Source organism: Cavia porcellus, unplaced genomic scaffold, assembly GCF_034190915.1.
Source record: "Cavia porcellus strain 051 isolate PalLab524CR breed Dunkin Hartley unplaced genomic scaffold, mCavPor4.1 scaffold_24, whole genome shotgun sequence".
NCBI classification, from domain to species: domain Eukaryota; kingdom Metazoa; phylum Chordata; class Mammalia; order Rodentia; family Caviidae; genus Cavia; species Cavia porcellus.
In genome coordinates, this window is record NW_026947507.1 from 43,619,424 (window position 1) to 43,643,718 (window position 24,295).

At 35.5% G+C, this 24,295-nt stretch overlaps 1 protein-coding gene across 4 annotated transcripts in view; it reads right to left on the bottom strand.

Moving 5' to 3' along the window:
- Fzd3 (frizzled class receptor 3) overlaps window positions 1-24,295 on the bottom strand; it is an 85,185-nt gene that overhangs the window by 58,546 nt on the left and 2,344 nt on the right. Inside the window, exons 2-4 of one of the 4 annotated variants that reach the window (XM_063234971.1) lie at window positions 22,184-22,253; window positions 17,298-17,816; window positions 4,618-4,814 (exon numbers count right to left, since the gene is read on the bottom strand). In XM_063234971.1, coding sequence (XP_063091041.1) covers window positions 4,618-4,814; window positions 17,298-17,486 — 386 coding nt within the window. In that variant the 5' untranslated portion in view covers window positions 17,487-17,816; window positions 22,184-22,253. Of the gene's footprint in view, window positions 1-4,617; window positions 4,815-13,191; window positions 13,337-17,297; window positions 17,817-22,170; window positions 22,254-24,295 lie in introns of those variants that run through there. The other 3 variants (XM_023561467.2, XM_063234970.1, XM_063234972.1) reach the window with 3 other exon arrangements.

The window sequence follows — 24,295 nt, forward strand, 5'->3', positions numbered from 1 at the left end:
TTAAGACAAAAACATAAAAAAACCAGGAGAGTTTATCTTTTGGCCTAGAAGGAGACAAAAACTTTTAAATGTAACACAAAATATAGCAGTGTTATGTGTAAGGCAATTACTATACAAGATAAAAAATGACAAAATAATTAATTGTATCAGGGAAAGCTGTTGTGAAAGACTTTACAGAATGAGTCCCTCTCTACAGGCTCTGAATCAGTATTTCCCAGGATTAATACTGTATAGGCCAATCAGTATTCTAAGAAGCAAATACAACCAAACTCACAGTGCATTTTGCATTACAGGACCACGAAGTGTGCATGAGTGGCAACAAGAGACAAGAGTACAGAGATAATACATATTGTAAAAATATGTGAGCACGTGAACCACTGATGTAAAATTAAGTCACACAAAATAATGCCACCTATCTCCTATGAGCATGGTTGTATATCCAACCATTAATGTATACACCCAGATGTCTAATGGGCACCTGATCTATAACCCTTCTAAAACCAAGCACGTGACTTCTATACCAGTTTTTCCACCTAGATAAATGGTAACCCCCATTTTCTAGCTGTTTTGGGATCTTTCTTGAAGTCCCTTGTCTCTCATCTGCAACTAACAATCCATGCCAGTAATTCCTGTCAGTCTATTTGTTTGGATCTGAAATTTTCCCCAAAGGCCACGTGCTAAAGGCTGGGTTCCCCGTTTATAGCACTGCGGTTGCAAAGCTGGAGATGTTAGGATCTGAGGGCCTAAATGGAGGACTGACTGCAGGACTCTGAATGGTTTATTTTGTCTCTGGTTCTGTCTATCTCTTTCTCTTTCTCTCTCCTTTCACTTCCTCTCTCTATCTCTTGTCTGACTTGAACTGCTGTGCTCCAAAACATGTTCCTCTCTCGTAGCTATATCTCACTGCAAGCCCAGACACAATGCAGTTAAGCCACTATGGACTGAACCTCTGAAAAGATGAGCCAAAATAAGATCTTTCTCCTTTTTTTTCCAGTGTATTTTATCATGATGACTAACATAGAGATTTAATTCAGAATCTGACTGTTTTTTTTTCCACTGCTCTCCTTGTCCAAGCCACCAACACCTCTTCCTTGAACACAACAGCCAGTCTAAAAACAGCCTTTCTGCTTTGTCTTGTTGTTATTGTGCTGGGGTTTGAATCTAGGACCTCATACATGCTTGGGAAGAGCTGAACCACTGAGTCACGCCCCAGGCTCACAATGGGCCTTCGACATACATTTCTGAATTCATAATCATGGCTCTTCTCAAACTCCTCTTCCTATCTCATTCAGAGGCAAATTCCATTTTCCCTGCAGTGCTCTGCAGACCTCCTGCCCTAGTACCAGTTCATACTTCTTTCCATTCTCCCTCATTCACTTAGCTCCAGTCTCTTTGGTCTTCTGCTTTTCAATGAATTTGTCAAGCAGACTGTACTTTGAACTTCAGAGCCTCTGCACTTGCTGCTGCTGTTTCCTCTGACTGAACTGCTCCTCCTCAGAAATCTGCTTCATTTGTTCTCTCATTCCATTCAGGGCCCTAGTCAAGATCCTATTATTAAAATGCCCTTTTGCATGACTCTATAGAAAATGGTCCTTCTGCTCCCCTCTACTGTATCAGTACCTCCTGCCTCTATTCTTTCTTGTTAGAATTCATGACTATCTGACATCAACTATTTACCTGCTACCTTTCTCCATTTACCACCATCACTAGAATTTTAGCTCCATTAGAACAGGGACTTCCTTTTATTCACCGCTTACCTTCAACATCTAGAAAAAGTGACTGTGGCACAAAGACATTCCTTGATATTTGTTGAACTAACAAACACTAAATGAATATATTCATATAATCCTTACCTAGGTAATCAAATAGATATCTAGAAGCAGAATGAAGTCAGGTTTGAGCTGAGTAAAATCCGTGGCAGAGAGATCAGATGAAATGCATACACTTTTAAAATAAGTAAAAAATTAAAAAAAATAAAGCTACTGAAGCTAGTCCGATGGCAGTGGGTTATCAGAACTTATTAACATTAGTGTCACTAAAGTTGGTATACTATCCCCCCACTGCTAAATTTGATTGGCTTTAAAAAAAAAAATAAAGCTACATAAGGAATGAGATAGGAAAGTAGAGAAAAACCAATGGAATTTTAACTAACTGGATATGAGGGTTGAGATTAATGGGGAAAATACCACAAAATGACTTTCAAGGAATTTAAAAAAAGAAGAGCAAAAGAAAAAAATTAATTTTGGACATATTGAAACTGAGGAATCTGAGACAAATACAGGCTGATTTCCAAAAGCTGATGGATATGCAGGTTTAGAACTTAGCATGGAAATAACATGGCTTCAGATTCAGGTTTAGGAGTCAATGGTACATAAAGAGTTAGAATCCATGAGATGAGACTCCAAAGAAAGCTGTGGAAAGAACAAACAAAACAGGAACTGAACTCTGAGGATAATAAGGGACAGAAAGGGGAAGAAGTTCCAAGAAAATTGAGAAGGACTGATCTGAGACACAGTAGATCAAACACTCTAGTCTAAATGATTTTCAGTAAAGGAAAAAGGCTAAGGTTAACAGGCAAAGGGAATAAAGCGGAGAGTGACGTAGATTTGTGACACAGATTTGGTACAAAGACTGCGGTAATGAACCAAATTTTCCAGAGCAAGATAAACAGTTACAAGTAACAGAATTTCTACAGTTTAAGAATCATTAAGTATACAGCATAGTTAACTTGTAAGAAATTGGCTAGATCAGTCTATTCAGGGGTCTGAAAAAGTACAGTGGAAATACTAACCCATTGGAATATCTAACAAGTTGCCCTCTCAGCAGCACCATGCCTGCCTGGCAAGTGTGAGGCCATGAATTCGATTCTCAGCACCAAAAAAAAAAAGTATGAGGAATAACCAACAAGTTATTTTACGTGATAGACCAAAAAGTTTAAACTAAAGAAATAAATGAGATTAGTTTCAGCATATTGGGGGATTGGGACTGTAGCAAATGTAAGGACATCTTCAATCTCATTTATTTCTTTAGTTTAAACTTGTCTTTGGGGGAAGTTATTAGTTCCTGGAGGCAGAGCCTTTATGGATTAATGCCCTTGTAACAGAGGCTTCTGAGACAGAAATCCCCCCCCCCCCACTCGCTTTCCAGCCCTTCGGCCCCATTCTTCCATTAGCAAATGCCAGGTCACAAGCAAAACTGCTTTTTTTTTTTTTTTATTTGTCTTTTTTTTTTTTTCATTTTTATCGGTACCAGGGATCGAACTCGCGACCGCACACTTGCAAGGCAGGTGCTTAAGCCACTGAGCTAAATCCCCAGGCCTGCAAAACTGCTTTTAAAAATGAATGTTTTTTGTAACGAAAACCTGGGAGCATCCTAAATGACCAGTAGGAGACAGCTAAATGATGATGTTACTATAATTACTTAATGATATTAAGTTTTAAGTAGCAATTAAAAAGAATAAACCAGACCTAGAGATATAAACATAAACACACATAAAACAAAAATAAAAATCTTATGTTGTTTGTATTTGGCATACAGGGTATGGTTGAGAACTATGGTAATCATTTCAATTTTTAAAAATTTTACTACACTGAAAGACACACTGCCTTCAATGCCCCTTGCTTCAAATATACTTATTATTCTTGCACCCTTCTGAAGTGTTCCTGAAGGTCCTTTCATGTCTTTAGTTGCACTGTCATGGGTGCCTTGATATCCAGAATGGATTCAAAATATTTACTTTCCCAGGACTTCCAGAAATGTTAAAAAACTGGCAAGAGTTGGGCTGGGGTATAGCTCAGCAGCACAGCATCTGTCTGGCAAGCATGAGGCAGATTCCTAGTACAAAATTTTTTTTAAAAAGTAGCAAGAATGATGGGATAAGCATTTTGAAGCAAGATGGAATATTCTGAGAAGGATAAATGGCAATATGTCTTTGACTGTAATTTTAAAAAGTTAAACATCTTTTGTATATGTAGAACACACTTCATAACTGTAGTAAGTGCATAAAAGCAAAAACAGAAATGATTACAAACAAGTCATGCCTGCGTATTTTATTTCTTAAAACAAAATCTGAAGCAAACATTACAAAATGCTAAGATGAAACAAAGCTAGATAATTATAGGCACACAGATATTCAACTTACTATTCGTTAAGACAGTGTATTATTAATGATACTCACTCATATAAAACTATAAGAATGTCTAATGAATCCTCAAGCCTTAGGAAATCCTTACAGTCTATGTGTTAGATGTGAGGTAAAATGCACCTAACATTTTCTGGATTTGGTGCATTAATAAATGATGGAAAAGAAATCTGACAGACAACTTCAGTCATTAACATATCTAAATCAAAGGTCTTTAAACCACTAGTGATAAGGTAATGAATATTTTCTTCTTTGTGTATTTGCTAATTTTCCATGATGACATTATTTTTATAACCAGAAAAAATGTTTGAAAGAAACAAAAACTAATTGAATATCTTAATTACATAATTCTTAATCCTTTAAAAATTTTTTTGATATATGTATGTATATATCTTTTAAAAATAGATAAAAAGACAAGTATTTTCAAACACATTGTAGCAGAAAAAATGACCCATGAAAATGTATAATTTCCATACCTACTGCATTCCATATCCTCAGGCCAAGGAACACCGAACATCTCCATGAGCTTTGAACACTCACTGTAGGCCCGCTGACACAGCCTGCGACAGGGAAGGGTGACCCGTCCATATTCCATACAGATAGGAGCATACAGTGCACAAAGAAATGGCCGGAAATCTCGAGAACAATCCAGATTTACCATAGGGTGGAAGGGCTAGGAAAATAAAATAAAATAGAATAATTAGATAAAAAGTTGTATGTAAATTAAAGCTTTGGTAATATTTCAACTTAGTTTTTTTCATCTTAAAAAACTTCTGAAGGTATTAAAATTTTTTTGAAGAAGAACAAGATAATTAATCTTGACTGTTACTTGACTGGATTTAGGAAGAGCTGAGAAAGTAATGAAGTGTACTTTTGTGTGTGGCTGTGAAGCTGTTTCCAGAGAAGCCTAGCAGGAGGGTCGCCATGCAGAGTGGGAGGTGGACAGCACCATCAGTACCCTGGAGTCTGTGAGTGCATGTTCTCCTTCTCTCTGCTCCTGGGCTGCCACCAAGTGAGCAGATTCTTCTGCCACACCCTTCTACCACGGTTCTGCACTCCTGCACGCCTAAAAACAATGCAGCCCGCTGATCACAGACTAGAACTTCTCAAACCGTGACCTAACATAAATCTTTGCTCTTTGAAGCTGTTATTCTCAGGGATTTTGTCACAATGATAGAGGCCAACACAAGGAGTTCTTGTTTTTTTTTAAAAATAAAATCCTCTTAGCTTACCCCTGGATCCCAGATTCTGTATGTATATTTGAAACACTGCACGTGACATTAATAATGAAGCAGGGTTGAGAATGAAGAGGAGGAAAAGCAAGAGAAGGAAGGTGACAACAATCATTCCAAATAGGGATGTTGAAAAAACCCCAAAAGCTTTGCACCAAAGCTCCAAACTGTATGACTACACAGTGATAGGATTGTAAGAGACTTTTCTTTTATATATTTCAATTTTCATGTTTTCTTTAATTAACATGTATCAGGAGGAAAAAAAATAAGCAATAGAAGCAGGGAAGGAAAGGAAGAAGTAAGTAATTACACTTAGTAGTTGTTTGAAGGGTTGATGTTGGGAAACAAATCATCTTTGGCTAAAAATTACTTACTCTTTTTACATTTTTGAAAAAGGTTTAAGCAGTTCTTTAAAAATGAAGACACATGTTGTAATAGAAGCGAACAATATAACCTGATATTAAGGAAACAAAAAGAAAATAGCAGCCCCAAACACTAAAATATACTAAAATAACCACTTTAACCACAAGAATACAGATCACATAGCCCAAGAAATGTGTACCTAGGTTTTTGATTACTTAATTTCCCCCCACTTGTTTATATAGTGGTTTGAGTCACAACTGATTCTGAGGTGTTAATAAAGTATTCTTACCACCATCCTTTTCCACTGAGTAGAAACCAAGTTATTTCTAAACTGAGTTTAATATTTTCCAAAGGTCTCCCACACATAATGCTATCAGAAAATCAAGAGTCAGTTAAAGGAACTGATGTCAGGGAAGTTAACTATATACTGGATGGGATAACACAACATAACAATACACTATCTGTAGCTATCAAACCGTTACATTATGTTAATAGAAAGCCAAACCTTCACCTGTGAGCCCCATAAATTACAAATTCGATTTGAATGACTACTTTGTGCTGCTTGTTCTGAACCAAAAGCTACAAGTTTATGTTTCTGCAGTTCACTAGTTCTAAGTTCCTTGTCGGGCTCTACTTTAGGTAGCATTTTCTGATACTTCTTGTCAGGCAATATTTAAAGTACCTTAAAGTATTTTCTCATTTCTATCTCACAATCCTATAAAGTAGGTACTATTATAATTAATCTGATTTTGTAATCAGATTAGAAAGACACAAAGAAAGTGAAGAAAATAAGACACAAAGTTAAGTAACTTGTCCAAAACGACACAGCTGGAGATGGACCCAAGAGTCAGTTAAACTTTGGTGTGTATGTAGAGACCCTACACTTAACAATGTGTTCTGCTTAGCTGCTCTAATCTCTAGTTTCCTCTTCTGGAAAATGATTTTAACACTTAAATAAAAACAAGTGGATAATATTGGGAACAAAATCAATAAATGATACTTTAAAAGTGGTTTAAGGAATAGCTGCAAGTAAACAGAGATGTAACAGGCCTATTTGGTGGCATGAGGAACACCACTAAATTTCCCATTTTCAACTGTCAAACAAGAAAGTCAGCAAAATGACACTTCTGAAAAGCAGAACAAAACACAGAAAGTAGCAAAATCACAATGCTGGGTTAAAAAATAAAAGCCAGATTAAAGAAACCAGACACAGAAAAAGATTGTGTATGATTCTATCTATATAAAATTCTGGAGACATTACACCTCAATAAAGTTATGACACCCAAACAAATCAAAGTATTAATACTCTTAACTGCCTTAATTTTAATCTTAACGATTTTAAATCTCAAAAAAATCAAAATAAGGTAGCCTGATTCTTTAAAAGTTGAGAACAAATATGTAACAACAGGAATACTACTAATGCACTATGAAGTAGAAAAAAGGAATTTTAGCTGATTGAATTTTAAAAGATCCTTATTATTGCCCTATACGGTAGTACTTTTGTCTATTCAATCAAGACCAGGGTATAGGAAGTTTACAAACTGGAAAGTAACTTTCTAAAATTAAATTTCTAGTTTATACAACAAAGGTGCACCACATGGAACCTTAGATTCTTTGTTCAAATTCAAATCAACCAATCCTTTGTGCTCTCATTCTTTCTTCTTACAATTTTCTATCTCTGTTACCATAGGAACCTGCTAGCCGACAACTCTTCAAGCATAGCAATAGCCCAAGCCTGGAAAGGAGTGGGTAAAGGGGACAGAGTCAAAGGCCAAAATGTGACTCAAGAGAATCCGAATTCCAACTTTTGTCACCCTACAAAGGGTTCAGTAACCACAGAAACCATACCCCATGGGGTTTGGGAATCTTACAACTAAATTCACTAAACATGAACCCAAATGTGGAATGGCCATGAAAATTCAAAGATGGTATTCACAGCTATTTCAGATCCAAATTAAAATAAGCAACTATTCAGAAACAACTTTTTAGAATAATTTTAAGCAAAAAAAAGAACTTAAAAGAACTTTCTGTAACAATAAAGTTTCTAAGGAGAAAGGTACAAAACTTTTCAGAATCATTTTGTAACTAGGTTTATAAAAATATCTTTAGTCTCATAACCTTCTTTTTCAAATTTTTAAAAAAATGTTCCATGGCACTATATTAAACAAATACTTTCCAATAGTCTTTTGGTAGGTTAGTTTGAAATAATTAAATAGATCACAGAAACCTATGGAGTTCCCATAAATTTGACTTTTCAGAAATAAACTTTTGGGCTGTGGATACAGCTCAGTTGTGCAATGCCTGTCTGACAAGTGTAAAGTCCTGAGTTTGATTCCAAGCACCAAAATACATACATACGTACAAAGAAATAAACTTTTAACATTTTCAGTATAATGGACAGTTTTGAATTATGGCATACCTCAAAATATAAAACTCTACAAAGCAAATTCCAACTATAATATTTTAATTTGAAGCAAGTATTTTAGGGTATTCTAAATTGATTCATCACACAAGGATCATTAAAATTTTCAAAAGCTGTTCTTTTTCTTCTAAAATCATAAATGCAGTTCAGTTCTCTACTAATTGTATGTACATTTTTCAACTTAGAAAAGTTGTACTTTTAGCTAGTTTATGCCAGTCACAAAACTGGGTTTTGCAGCCATTTCAGGGCTAGGGCTAGGGCTAGAGCTGAGTGCTAAAGCTTTTGCCTAGAAAACATACGAAGCCCTGGGTTGAATCCCCAGCACAGCAAAATTAGTGAATAAAATAAATGAAAAAAGTCTCATTAGATTGTTGTTTGTTAAAAAAAAAAACCCACTTTATTAATTTTATATAAACAAAAAACAATATGGAATGCATATCTACTGGGTAACACGTATTATACCTAAAACCAAGAGTTCTAACAAAAGAAATTTTGTCTTCTAAAAAGCTTGTTCAAAACTGTGCATGGTGGCACAGGCCTATAATCCCAGCACAAGGAGGCTGAAGCAGAAGGATGACCTTGAGTTCATGGCCAGCTTGGGCTACAAAGCAAGACCCTATTTCAAAAATCCAATCAATAATCAATCAATCAAAAGCCTGTTCAAAAAATGGTAATAATTATTGTTATGTGGGATATCTTATATTATTTTCTTAAAAAAACCAAACCCAACAAGCCATCAGACCTTCAAGATCCACTCACTACCATCTGTAACCTGAAGCCTTTCCTGCTGACCTCCACGCATGATCCTTCTTACTGCTTTGTGCCTTTTAGGTGCTGTGTACCAAGGTGTACACATTTCGGTCACTCAATCCAAACATAGCTAGCATTTAATACATACTAAACCTTAAGCTGGGCATGGTGGCACATGCCTGTAATCCCAACTCCTCAGATGGCTAAGGCATGAGCCATGAGTTCAAGGTTAGCCTAGTACCACAGCTACACTCATGGCTCATGAAAAGAAAAGAAAAGAAAAGAAGCAAAGCTAAATCTTAGGCTCTGCCCCAAGGGCCTAGGCAAAAAGGAGCAGTTGAGATTTTTCAAACTAATGTTTCTTTACTAATTTTGGTACTTTTACAACACTATGTATGGGCTGGGTGCAGTTCCATTGTAGAGATTCTTGGGTTTTTACTCCAGCAAGAATTAGAATTATTGTATGGTCTGCCAATTTAACTTCTGGGGATACACTATATCCAAAAAGAAATGGAAGTAGAGACTTGGACAAACTATACATCCAGGTTTGCAGCAGCATGGTTCAGACTTGTCAAAATGTATACAGAAACCAAATGTTCATTAAGGGCTAAGTACATAAAATGAAAATTGATCATATATACAATGGAATCAGTCTTAAAAAGGAAGGAAATGCCTTCACCATGGTACAACATGGATGAAGCCTGAAAACATGCTAAGAGCAATGAGGCAGTTGCAAAAGAACAAATATTGTCAGACTCCAATTATATAAAGTCACTAGGGGACTCAAATTCAAGGCAGAGAAAGTAAAATAGTGGTTGCCAAGGATGAGGGGGCAGAGAGTTGATGATTCATATGTACAGAATTTTAATTTTGGTGGAAGGTGAAAAGGTTCTGAAGATGAAACTGTAAATTTTATGTTATGTATATTTTACTAGAATTTTTTAAAAAGTAATGCAGAATATCTATGAATGCTACTATGGAATATCCAAGATATGTTGTTAAATGAAAAAAAGCAAAGCAAAGGGAAAAAAAAAGTACATCCTATCATAATGTGATACCATATTAAAAACAAGGTGGAAGAATCTGCTGAAGCTAGGTGTGAATAGCACACAACCATAATCCCAGCACTTTGGAAGGCTGAGGCAAGAGCTTCACAAGTTCAAATCCAGCTTGCACAATTTACTGACTGAGCAAGGCCCTATCTCAAAATAAAAATATAAAGGGCTGGGAATGTAGCTCAATGCAAAGGCCCTGAGTTAAATCCTCAGTGCTAAAAAAAAGAAAACAAACAAAACCTATCTAGCTAGAGATTATATAAACATTTTTTTAAAATTTTATTTATATAAACATTTTTTTTAAAAATCAGAATTTTAATGGAAATATAGACAAAAATTATGAGTTAAGTGGAAAGAAGTGGTAGAGATGACTTTCAAATACAATCCCTGGTGAGACTATCCCAATGGACAAAAATCAGCATAAAGAAATCCTAAACTGCTCTCAGTAATCATATTGTTAGTAACAATATTGCTATTTTTATTTTTAAATTATGTAACACATATATACAATACAACTTTAGTATAAAGCAAGAGAAAAACAAAAATAAATTCAATGATGTTAAGTAAAAACCTTGCATATTATAAAGTGAAAGTCATAATGGACTTTCTCTTTTTAAAAAAAAGATTTCCTGGCTCTGTCATAAAAATGCCTAAAAATGACTAACCTAGGAGAAGCCATGCTGAGTCTGAGAGGAGTACAAGAAGCCAATTCATGCAAAACATGTAGGACCCAGGAAGAGAGAAGCCAATTCATCCTTCCTGTGAGCTGACTGGCATGCAGGCTGAGAATAAAGAAGTGCCACATACACACCCCTACCGCCATATGCACTCAGCTGGTTTGCAGGACAGGCTGAGTTGACAACAATTGAATTATAAAAACTAAATGCTTATATTGTTTGTTTGACTTTGTAGGTCTCACGCCAGTAGTTTGAGCATCTATTAGGAGAATAACAGTATGCAATATAGCGAATATAGGGGATTTCCTTCTGTCTTGTTTTTGAAATCCAATATTGTTCTCACTGTTTTGTTTTGTTCCAAATTTACTGTTTTGTTTTATTTAATGTTCTGATGTTCTGATTTGATTGGTTTTATTCGGTTTTGTTTTATTTGATTTTACTATGTCTGATGGCATGGACAATTACTGTGACAATAATAGGATAGATTATGGTAGCCATTGTTCACTTTCACTGTTTTGTTTGACTGGCTTTATTCTGTTTTATCTCTTGGATTTTACTCTCTTTAAAAAAAATAATGACTAACCTAGGATCAATAGACTCAGCACCCAAATAAGGATTCCTAAATATAATTTCTGGTTCTAGGCATTAACAATTCAAAGTCCAAAGTGGATTTATAAAGTAAGCCCGAGAGGTATCAGAAAGCAAGAAGTTTTTAAACTCATGAGGGTGTTAGCAAATCCACTAAGGAGCCACCAGGTGGAGGGTCCATTACCACAGATGGACCATTTTGAGCCTCTGAAAGAATAACAACTGTGAAAGATTAGAAACATAATACATACTTTAAATTCCCAAGTTTGATCGTTTTCTGGCTTATATACTTGAAGATTGGATTTTCATACCATGGTATAAAATGTGTTCTAAGGTAGCACAGTACTCATATGATGTGAAAAAAAATCTTAATTCTTGAAAATAGTTTTTTTAAAAATTCCTAGTCACCTGTGATGTTTGGTTACCAACTCATTATTCTAAAAACTAATAAAGAGGAAAGCACAAGAATTTTTTGCGTCTTTCTTTTCTCCCTCTCTCCCTTCCTATTCTTTCTCCTCCTTTAATGCTATGCTGGCTCAAACCCAGAGCCTCATGCATGCAACCACAGACCTACATTACCAGCCCTTTAAGCAACTTTTATTAAGACACAGTCTCACTAAGTTGCACAGGTTAGGCTTGCACTTTTGATTCTCCTGCTCAGGAACGTATCACCTTTCCCAGCTACTTTTCCCATGTTATTCATGCAACTTCTGCATGAAAGTCACTCAGTAGTTAATGAAGAAGTTTCTATAAAACATTTTAGTGGAGAAATGGAAGAACGAGCATCACCTTTTTTCAAATTCCCAATAAAACTTAATCCAGGAAATGGTCAGTGGCTGCTAACGTTGTAATATTATGTGGTTCCTGGTAGAAGTACATCACATGATCTATGAAATATTCTTTCAAAAACTAAAAACAAACAAACCTGAAACTAATCAAGCCTCTACACACCTGTTAACAGACAAGACTGAGGACCACTGGAAATACCACCATTAGGATGCAATCAGGAAAATAAAGACTATGGGAAACTATAGAATAAGCATTGTATAAGAAAAAATAAAAGGGGAAAGGAAATTTAAGGGTCCTAATAACTGAGTGTAAAGTATGGACCTTGATTTGAAAAAGCCAATGCAACAACAACAACAAAAAGCTGTGAAACACTGGAGAGTAATTTCAACACTCACTAGATTCTTCATGATAATAAGAACGTGACTGAGGTACTCTGTTCACCTATTTTTTAAGAGACTACTTTTCAGAGAAAATTTCAACAGTGAAAAGTTTCTTTAAAAACTAAAATTTGAGTTCAGGTAACTGGGAGACTGGTTCAATATGCACAATTAAAGATACCAAAGACAGAGGCTACCAGAGCGTGGGAAAGGTGGGTGCTAGAGGGATGGAGAGAAGACGGCTGCTTAGAGGGCTGCAGCTGGATAGAACTATCTCAAAATAACAGGTAGAGAGCACTTTGAATGTTTCCACATGAAGAAATGAAAATTGTTCAAGGTGATAGGTATACCAATTGCACTGATCTGATCATTACACACTGTATACATGTACTTACTGAAATCTCACACTGCACTGCATATGCATAATGATCGTGAGTCTGCTCAAAATTAGATATTATATAATATTAAATATTACATCAAGGATGTTCAGGTTTTTAGACTCTGTGTTTCTACTAGGATCTATCTTGCTGCCAGTTTCCCATGCCCCCATTATTAGAAAACTTTCAATAATAAATCTTTAATGAGAATGACAAAGGAAAACAGAACACACAGGCAAATACAAACCATCCTAGAAGTTTTTCCTGTGATTATTATATAAAGGTTCAGTTTATTAAAAAAAAAAAAAAAAAAAAAAAGGAGACAAGCAATCAACAGCCCTAAGAGATTAAAGATTGCTCTTCCACACCATAACTAAAAATAAAACAAGGTGAAAGGCAACAAATAATCTCTATACTTACACAGCCCTTTTAACTTTAAAATTCTTTAATATGAGTCACTTATCTCTTGACTTTAACAAAAATCCTGTAAAAGGAACAGGAAAAAGTGTCATTTCTTAAAGAAAAGTAACACAAAGAGGTCACAAAATGAGTTAATGGCAGAATCCAGGTCTCTCTATCCCTATTCTAGTGCTTCTTCCATTTACAAGTTTCCTTCTTATCCAATTTGGCTTAATTACTCGGTATAAAAGAAAAGCCTGCTCAGATCTCTTTTATTAGCACTATAGTTAGAAATACCTGATATGTGGCTCAGTAAAGAAAATTACTGACAATCTGTTGAGTATTACTCCATGCTGGATAGTTCCCAAGAATATAGTTAGTAGAGACTGCTCAGAATGGTTTGGAAGAGCCAGAAATTAGGACACACCCACCTATCAAAAACCACTGATAGGGGAAAAAGAGAAATATCACATTATGTTTTTGAACTTAAAAAATTTGTGTATATATGTATAAAGATATATATGTTTTGGAAGGCAGGGATAGAAAGAACCTTATGTTTTAGACAGGAACCCTATTTTGTTTTCCAACTTAATAGATTGACATTTATCCCATTTATTTAAATATGTCCCAACTTTAACTGAAAGTACAGACTAGGAATACTGTATACAAAATGTGTGAACATTTATCTTGTTAAATGTAAATAATCAAATAATAACTCAGATTTGTACCTTTCCATCTACTTCGACTCAGCAAAAGTACAGCAATAGGTCCTACATAGCCTGAGAGTGGGTCCACAAATGCTGTACTTTAAAAAACTTGTTCCCGTCCTCATTGTGGTCTAGGTTGGTTTATATTTGTAATCCCATGGAGAAGTGATTGGAATTCTAGCAAATTAATTCCAATCTACCACTTCCAGTACAACCCAAAGCAAGAATAAAAACACTAAGACTAATATATACAGTCATGGGGAATCAAAGGATACTAAGTCCAACCAAGAAGATGTTTCACCTAAACAAACCCAGAGTCCTTCCCAGGTTTTACTAGTTCTCCATGAGGGGACTGGCTCAGGGATGAGTGAGAGTGAAAGTGGCAGGAAATAGGTGACTGCCATGATTACCCTGAGCTGGACTGGATAGGAGGTCTGAGATATCCTCTGCCCTAAGCAGAGGGCAAGACATGCTGAGAAAGCACATAACATAACTGAGGTAGCTAATAATCTGGGGTCGGTGCCTCAGTTCTGATGTATAGTTCTTTTTGCCGTGGGAAATCATCCGTCTCAGGTGACGGCTCTCCATCCTACCTGGCTCAACCACATATTTGGAGAGTCACTGGGCGGGTAACACTGACCTGTCTCTTTGCTTTAGAGACTACATATCACCTCCTCAATCAGCCTAATTTATACTGCTTAAAGCCAATTGAAGGGACAAATAAATGGCCTAATCAGCTCTGTACATATCAATACACGGAGACACCGCTGAGTTTATCCAAAATGAAGATAGTTGCTCTTCTTTTCAAGAAGAGTCATCTCTGTGGTTCCTCCACACTGTTCCTAGGAAACTTTCAGTTCATCCACTCTCATGATGAACACTCAACAATGTCATGGACTACTTGCTCCAATTACTTTTTCCAGGTAAACACCAGAGGACACATGCAAAATTCCTTATCAGTAGAGGGATGGAAGTAGAGGTGTCATCATCAGCTTTGAGCGTACTGTGCTGCCCATTTGAGCGTACTGTGGTTCCCATGTCCTTTGCTAATACAGAAACTTTATGCTTTCAAACTGTCTAATATTTCTTCTTTCAACTGTCTAATATTACACAGTGGCATCACTGTCAATCATGAAATGAGCAGCCATGCACAACATTACTTCAAATCATTGGAGCTTTGCCTTAGAAACTTTTCCACTTAGGGGTCTCCCTAAAATGTCTGAAACTCTATAGACAAGCCACTGCCAATGAAATATCTAAACTATTTAGGCATACCTGAGAAGAGGAAAGCCTACCAAACCATCATTATGAATGCCCCACGAACCTACAACTATTTTAGTTAAAATACAAATTGATTGGGAGCAACCTCTTTCTAGTCATTGTCTCTGGATAACTTAGACACAAAATTTGGAATAGAATTAACATTTACATATCACCTATTGATATGTACAATGAATTCTGCTACCTACTTTATAAATCCTCTCATTTAATCCTAATACTCTTCCCATATTTTCACTATAATTCTCCTCTGATAAATTAATAAAACAAGATTGAATAATGTTAAATCACTTTAGTAGAACCAAAAGTTGACCCTAAGTCAGTAAAACATTGTTATGACTTGTTCATATTAGCCTGTTGGCTTTCCAAAAGAGTTACGACTTACAACACCACCCGAAATAAGGGTATTTCTTTTTTTTGTCTTTTTGTCTTTTTCCTTCTTATTGGTACCAGGGATCAAACTCATGACTGCCTGCTTGCAAGGCAGGCACTTATGCCGCTGAGCTAAATCCCCAGCTCCTAATAAGGCTATTTCTCATAGAATTTTTTTAGTGGAAAAAACTAGTAGTTCTAATACATAACAAAGTCTACCAAGGCTACCATAACTGAAACCAATTTAACTGCATTCAGTAAGTTCCTCTTTTCATATATCCTAAACTGGCAGTCCATGCCAAATCTCTCTTTCCAACAGCTGGACTTTGTGTGGTAAGAGAAGAATAATGTTTTGTTCAACCATAGCATCTTCAAATATTAGGTATACGGAAGAACACCACTCAGATTTCAAAATCTATGAGTAATATTTTTAGAAATTTTCCCAGACAGATTTATGCTAGGATACCTTAAAGTAATGAACATTTGAGTTTTACTATAATATGAAGAATTCCAAAACATGTAGGCTTCTATTTACTGAAAGCACTATACAAATGGACTTAACAGTAACACATAAAAATTTTCCTCGGGACTGAGGATTTAGCTCAGCGGCATAAGCGCCTGCCTTGCAAGCAGGCAGTCGTGAGTTCGATCCCTGGTACCAATAAAAATGAAAAAGACAAAAAAAAAAAAAAATTTCCTCTAGCCAGGTGTGGTGGCACATGTCTGTAATCTCCGCCACTCAGGTGGCTGAGGCAATTGCCACAAGTTCAAGACCAGCCTGGGCTACATAGTGAGTTCAAGCTCAGCCTGAACTGCCTAACAAGACCCTGTCTCAATAAATGAATAAATAAATTTTAATTATAAATTTATTATACATTTTATTATATAACCACTGGTAAGAAAATATGGATAAGTTCTCGACTTACTACATGCCAAATGCTTTACAAGTATCTTTTCATTTTGCATACAAAAGCTAGTGTGATTATCATCCTTATTTTATAAACAATGAAATATGGTGAGAAGCCATATATCTTGGTCAAAGTAACACTGCCTCAAAGTGGTGGAGCAAGAACTCAAATCCAATCTGTCCACTCCAAAGCCCATGTTCTCTGCCATCACTGTTCACTGCCCTTCCCATTTTTATTTGGTAAATATATTCTGGTCCTTAATTCCAAAATCACTAGACACTCATGGACACATACTTAAACCTATTTTTAACTACATCCATTAATTTGCTATAGCTTCTAAAGTAAAATTATTAAGAAGTACCTGAAGATTTGCCATCAGAAAAATTCAAATAAAGCACAAACATTCCTAAAATTCTGAGAGGTCCAAAACAGACAATTCACAAAACAAAAACTTTTTCAATGGTTCAGAGTTATGCTTACATTATGAACATAGTATGACCAGGAAATCATCTTAAGAAAATTCAGTAATTTGTTTTTTAAAAAAATCTCATTACATTAAATACTTCATGACTAAACTGCACATTAGATTTTGCTCTTTTATCTGAAGTTTTATACTAGCCAAGTAACAGATGTAACTGTATTATAACTAGAATAATTTAAAATTTCTTAATTGTGTTTATCTCCTATAATCTAGTATTTCAAATTTAATAGCATTCTCCAAATATAAATCCTTCAATCTCTTAGAACATGAATCAAAATACATAAAATTTTTAATGCACAGGATACAGTTGAAAATAGCATATTGACAGGCAACATAAAAGTCATATTTTTAAGGTAAGTCAAAGGAGAGATTAGATCTTACCTCCATTGCTAAAGCTGCCGTCTGTTGGTCATAATGATTCAGAAGATTAGGCATGAAGGTAGAATTATAAGGCAAATCTTGGCACATCCTCAAGGTAATAGGTTCACAAGAAAATAAACTGTGCCCACCTATATGCCCCACAAGCACAGTCAACAGCCAAAGGTAGAAGACGATCCAACTTCTAGCCATTCTTCCTGGATCTGCTGAGATCTGGATGGTCAGGCCTACTCAATATGTATGCTAGGTCAACATATGACTGCAGGACTCAGCTTGAAAGTACTCCTGTACTTCACTGTTAAGTTCTTCGAACAGTTAAATACTCTGCACCATCAGAGATTTGTTAGCTTGGTCTCACAAAAGGCATTTGTTTTTGGTTTCACAATATGGGAAAATGACATCATCTTGTCTCTTCATTTTATTACAGAGGGCACATCTGGCCAACATGTCAAGTTGATCAACCACATTCCCAAATCACAGATTCCATCTTAGGAGAACTATTTCTTCCTCTGATTGAAAGATCTGAAAAGTATTATTTAAAGAGAGAGATATTAGTCATTTCTTCTCAAAATATGTCACCTTGATATCAAAATCTTTGATGAAACATCATGCACACCTAATAGATAAAAATACACTTCATGAAGATACAATTTTTCTACTTCGTCATTTATGCTATACACATACTAAAACAGTCCTAAAATAGCATTTTCTCTTCTTAGCTCTTGTATGACACTTGGTTTTACTTCTTGTCTCTGATGGTAATTTTTCATTTGTCACAAGATATAACTGATCCTTTTTGAAAAATTCTTATGGTTTTTCCCTAAATTTAAATAAAATTGTTATAACCTATATTATTGAAAATCTATTGTGTGCATTAATTATTAATTGTACATTTTTTACATGAATCAATATGGCAGAAGGCATCTGTGAAACATCTAAAAAACTAATCAAAAGATACATTTGAGGGGCTGGGGATTTAGCTCAGCGACATAAGTGCCTGCCTTGCAAGCATGCAGGCGTGAGTTTGATCCCCAGTACCGATTAAAAAAAGGAAAAAGATACATTTGAGCCTCTTACAAGCTGTATGAATGTAAACATACCACTTAACTTCACCAAACTCGTAATTTTTCTTCCTGAAAATGATTCCAGTAACACCTCTTTCACAGAATGAATGATATATTAATGAATTAAGAGAAAGATAATAGGGGATAGGGATATAGCTCAGTGGTACAAGTGCCTGCCTGGCAAGTGCAAGGTCCTGAGTTTGAGTTTTAGTACAAAAAGGATAAATAAGTAAAAATATTTTATAAATAATAAAACAGTATCAAACACTGGGTACTTTTATTATTGAGTTACATTTTATAAAAACTTACAAAAAGTTACATTTTATAAAACTCTATTAACTAATACTGTAAAACAGAAGGTTCTAAAAGTAGTATCAGGCCAGGCCTGGTGACACATGCCTGCAATCCCAACACTTGGCAGGCAGAAGCAGAAGGATCCCTGTGAGTTCGAGGCCAGGCTGGACTATGTATTGAGCGCAAGGCAAGCCTGAACTACATAGTGAGATCCTGTCTCAAAAACAACAACAAAAAAAACCAATCAAAAACCTAGCATCAGGCAATTTTTCAACATTATATCATTTCTTTTAGATAGCATAAAATTTAATACCATAGAGTTAGCCCTTGATGAGAACCACTGAACAAACAAATGGTCACAGCACACAGTCAGGTTGCATAGAGAATAGAAATCATCCCTAAATCATACTAGCAATATCAATGATTCCCAGTTATTTCCGAAGAGCTTACAATCTCTGCCTTTTCCCTTCTTTCACGGAGACAAAAATATGCGTAATTCTCAATTAGGCATGTGAGCAAAGCAGAGGACAGGTGTGGTGTGAAAAGGCATATTCTAAGTTATCATATTTGATTTGGATTGGTATTCATGTTTATTTGGTTTTATTAAATTGTTTTATATGTACTGGATATTCTTGCATCTGCCATAGACAGCCTAAATGAGAAAAGACGAGCAATTCAGGTTCACAAATTCTCAGAGACCCAGGTTAACAAGACAACTGAAATAATGGCACCATCATAGCTTAGACCTTGAGACCTGCAACAAGGTTGGCCAAACCAGGGAAAGACTGTCCTTTACGCACTGATCGCCAATGACTGGGACCTCTGTACCCCCAGCTTCAGTTAGGAGGCAGAAAACTATTTTAGAAAGTAAAACAGGCTGAATCTTTCCAGATCCTAGGAGACAGTCTTGAGTGGTGGGAATGAAACGGAGTTTGGACTCCAGAATTAGCAACACTACGGTAATAAGCAATCCCTGATCAAAAAGTCCAATTCTCCCCAGACTACACCAGAGATTTCTGTGGCAGCTTCCCAATCTGCCTGATCTTCCTTTCGGGTTTGGTCCTAATAAAGTTAGGTCTGGCTATAGAAAACAGTTAAACACAAATTTAAGCTTAATTACTTTGCACCATGGTAATAGTCATGCAATTTGTTAACTATATGTCAAATAATGGTTAAAAGCCTTGTAGTTTACTGTTTATGCAGCAACTTAAAATTAAAGGGACTGTTGTTTCTACTTCATATACAACACGAAGAATTTCAAAATTTTCATTCAGATTAATTTCTTTCTTAAGCAGTTATGAGTTTCTTTTTCTTTTCTTTATTTCTTTTTCTTTCTTTTGAGAGAGAATTGTAAAATTATGTCCTCTGCTTATGTAGCTCAGGCTGGCCTCAAACTCACAATAATCCTCCTGCCTAAGTTTCCCAAGTGGTGGAATTACAGGTGTGTGCCACCACATCCGGCCACTTACGGATTTCATATCCATGGTTCAAAGACTACTTGAAGACTAAAACTAGAAGAAGAAACTGATCCAACCTCATAGTGTTTTTGAAATATGAAATGCCCTTTTATACTTCTGTCTGCTTCATCTATTTTACCTGATTTCCTCTCAGTTGCAAGTATCCTACATTCTTATAAAAGTGCTTCCAATGCCTGTCATCCAAATTACCTATATTAAAGTATTTTTATAAAATTTGTTAAACTGCAGACAGAAAATAATCTTAAAATGACAAGATTATCGTTCATGATTATTAAAAAGGGGGAAAGGAAGAATGGAATGTGGTAAACATAGAGAAAAGCACACAGATTAAAGTTTTTAAAGAATTTTCACGCCCCCCTCCCAACAGTGGTTCTCTACTGCAAAGTGTAATGCATTCAGGAATCCCTTCACAGGTCTAATAAATCTGAGTCCTGGAGAATGATACACATTCCAGTGACTCCCTTAGGTTACAGGTTCATCTTAAGTCAGATCTGGAGAAGCACTATACCAAAACAGAAAAATTCTAAAAGTAAAAGTATATAGTATATAATAACATACATAAAATGAGTTTAAAAATAAAAGCAAAATTAGAATTTTCTATTTTTAATAGAAGACTAAGCAGAGGCCATAAGTTTACAAAAGAGATACAAACAGCCTGTAAATCTGTGAAAAAATGTTTAACTTTACTAATAATAAAAAATGCAAACATAACACTTTTGACAGTCAAATGAACAAAAATAAAAATGATAGAACACAGAACAGGGTAGGCTATAGGAAAAGGAACATTTTCAACATCTTCTTATACTTTGGCTCAGAATGTAAACTAGATGATACTTTTTAAAGAAAAGGACTCTAGCGGACTTATAGTTTCTTGGTCTTTTGGCTAAAGACAATCCAGTATCTGTTTTTAACACTTTAAAAATGGCTATAGCTCAGCGGTAGCACATTTGTCTAGCATGTGAGGCCATGGGTTCAATCCCCAGCACCACAAAATATAAGTAAAATTTTTAAAAAACCATTTTTTGAATCAAAAGTCCTTAAAATATGTACAACTTGACCCAGAAAACTTTTAAATAATTTATTGCAATAAGCATATAATTACATATTTTGCATAACTAAAATAGTAAAGTAACACTGTTTATTACAAAAAACTGGAAGCAACCTACAAGTCTACCTGTGAGGGACCAATTAAAGAAATCATAGTAGAATATTATGGAGTCACTAAAAATAATGAGTGTAGCTCAATAGCAGAGTGTATATTTATCATGTACAAGGCCCTGCATTCACCCTCTGACACCAAAAAAAAAAAAAAAACCAATGCATTTATTGCCATGGTTATAAAAAAATTAAATTAAAAAAGTTTTAACCAACAGGGTGTGTATGTATTTATAACCCACTTTTACCAGAAAAAAATATATGTGAGGAATATAATTAAACTATTTCAATTATTTAAAATAATATAAATGTGCTACAGAATTTTATAAAAGAACCAATTTTATAAAAGAACCATTATTTTGTGTATGGAATAACTGCTAAATCCATGAATGTCTGCTGACTAGCTGACAAAAGTAAATACTAACCGAAGGCTTCAACCAGTTGACCTGCTACTTAAAACAAGCCAAGGGACATTACTTGTCCTACTGGAGGTAGTAAAAAAAGCAAAAATGTTATGATCAAATTAATATAATTCAAAACAATTTTTCAACACAAAAATAGATCAACTGAATCGAACAGTACACATATTTTTTAAAGCTTCTGACCCATATTCCAAATCACTCTTCAATAACATAAAATAGCTACTTCTAATCAGGACCATGCAAGTGTGGCATTTTTCCTAAGGTAAGGTCATCCAAGGAAAAGCTCTAAGTTCCAGACCTGCAGGATGTAGACAAGGTTCTGCACTGCAAAAGATCTTGCCAACATACAGCAACTCATTAAATAAAATATAAGTTAAAAAAAAAGAGTTGATTGGGCATTTTTACTGATACCATATTTTCATTCCAAGAATCTGCAGTATTTCAGCTGAAGAAAGGGACCTACCTGGTTAACATACCTGGAGTGAGCAGTTTCAAGCATAAGGCCCAGGCAATGGGAATGCTACGCCAATGCTGCTCATCCACTATCTGTGGAAAAAGAGGCACTTTCACTTCTCCATGAGCTACGTAAAATATTTGGAAAGCTGATTTCAGGTTAAGTGGTAGGTACTTTCCTAGTATTCTCAAGGACTTAGGTTTGAGTTTTCTTTTATTGATAATGAGTGAAAGTCCTTAAAGTAAGATCAGCTGAGCATTTGTCCTGAAGGACAACAACCAAGGCATGGGATGCAACTCTGGGAAGTTGCAAAGCCGGATCCAAAGAACTCAGGAACTACAAAGGTGAAAGCAAGCTGAATCTCTGAAGAAACTATAGGAAAAAACGGATCCTAAGGCCTCATGAAGAGGGTGTGGCAACAAAAGACTACATCCAGCAATTCCATTCCAATATTTTCTCTACAGAAAGGTATCTACTTCATTATTTTCAGTTTAGATGTCATTTTTTATATTGTTGTTTTGTGAGACAGGGTCTATGTAGTTGGGCTAGCCTTCAACCCGCTATGTCACCCAGCCTAGCCTGCAACTCTTGGTGGCCCTCTTGCCTCAGCCTCCCAAGCGCTGGGATTATAAAAGTGCACCACCATGCTAAGCTACACACAATTTTCTTGATACTGTGAATAAATAAAAATTTTGCATTTCTAATTCAAAACTATCATTTAAATGTCTCCAAGTACAGTAAACACTGGATATACACTCAGTGTGGCTATCAGTGGGAAAGTAAGGGATATTCTTTGTCTTTCACATTCATTTTCCAAGAATGCACTTGTAAGGAGTAGTGATCTTTATCTCTAGGAAAGTTTCTCCTCTAAAAGAAATTATTGTCTTATTATGAGATGAAAAATACACTCAAAATACACTCATTGTTCCAGGATTACTTTCCTTTTCCTAAATCTGTATGGAAACATAAATTCATTCTCAAAATACTGCCTCTTGGTTGCTATGACAGTGTCTGTAGCTTCACACTTAATTCACAGGACCTAGATTCCTACTAACCTCAGAGCATCTTTTCTGACCTTTCTTATTCCATATCTCTAATTTTCAAAGCCCATCTTCTCACCTGCTGATTACAACAAATCTAATCTCATGATGAATGGTAGGCTTTAAAAAAATAAAAACAAAGATATACAGGTTCACAATTAAAATGAATCATAAGCATCAAAGTTCAGCCCAAATTATAAATTATTAAATACTAAAGCTAAACAAAGCAGAAGATCTTTTAAAAATTAGCCTAGAAGGCCGGGAACTTAGCTCAGCAGCACAAAAGCCTGCCTGGCAAGCATGAGGTCTTGAGTTCGATCCCCAGGACCAAAAAAAAAAAAAAAAAAAAAATTAGCCTAGAAACAAAACAAAGTTAAAGGATGGATTAAATCCTGCACTAAAAAAAAAAAATTAAGAAAAAAGGAGGTCCAGAGGTTCAGTTCAGTGGTTTAAGTGCCTGCCAGGCAAGTGCGAGGTCATGAGTTCAATTCCTGTTACAAAAAAAAAAAAAAAAGCTCAAATTCCAGCAGTTTTCTTTTCCACCTAAAATGTTTATCAGAAAATTCTCCAAATTTTCATCAGAAAATATCAAGGCCTTGAATTTTCTCCCCCTTAATGAGGTTATATGGTTTGTATTCCTTGACTAAAGAATAACTTTGGTGAGGTAAAACTTAGAAACCTGAATCTGCTTAAGTGCCCTAGCCTAGTTACAGGCATCTGAAATTTCATTTGCAATGCATCCTCGAATTCACCAAACTGTCAACAGTTCCCAGCACGATGAACTGGAAAGCCAAGAGACAAAATTCATCTTTAACACAATAATTAAAACTCTTTCCTAGCTAGTGAAAAGCTGTTATCCTTCAAATATTTATTCCTAACCTTACTGAAAACCTCATTTTCTTTCAAGACTTTGGTACATGCTTCCCCTATATGGAATAATGTCTATATGGAATAATTTCTCCAGTACGCAATTTCCAAGTCACTCTTTTTTACTCACTGCTCTTTTCTGTGCACAGTTGCAGCTTTAAGCACAGGAATTCTAGAGTTTGGGGTTAAAGAAAAACTTGAGGCCAACACCACTCTCTCTAGTGATT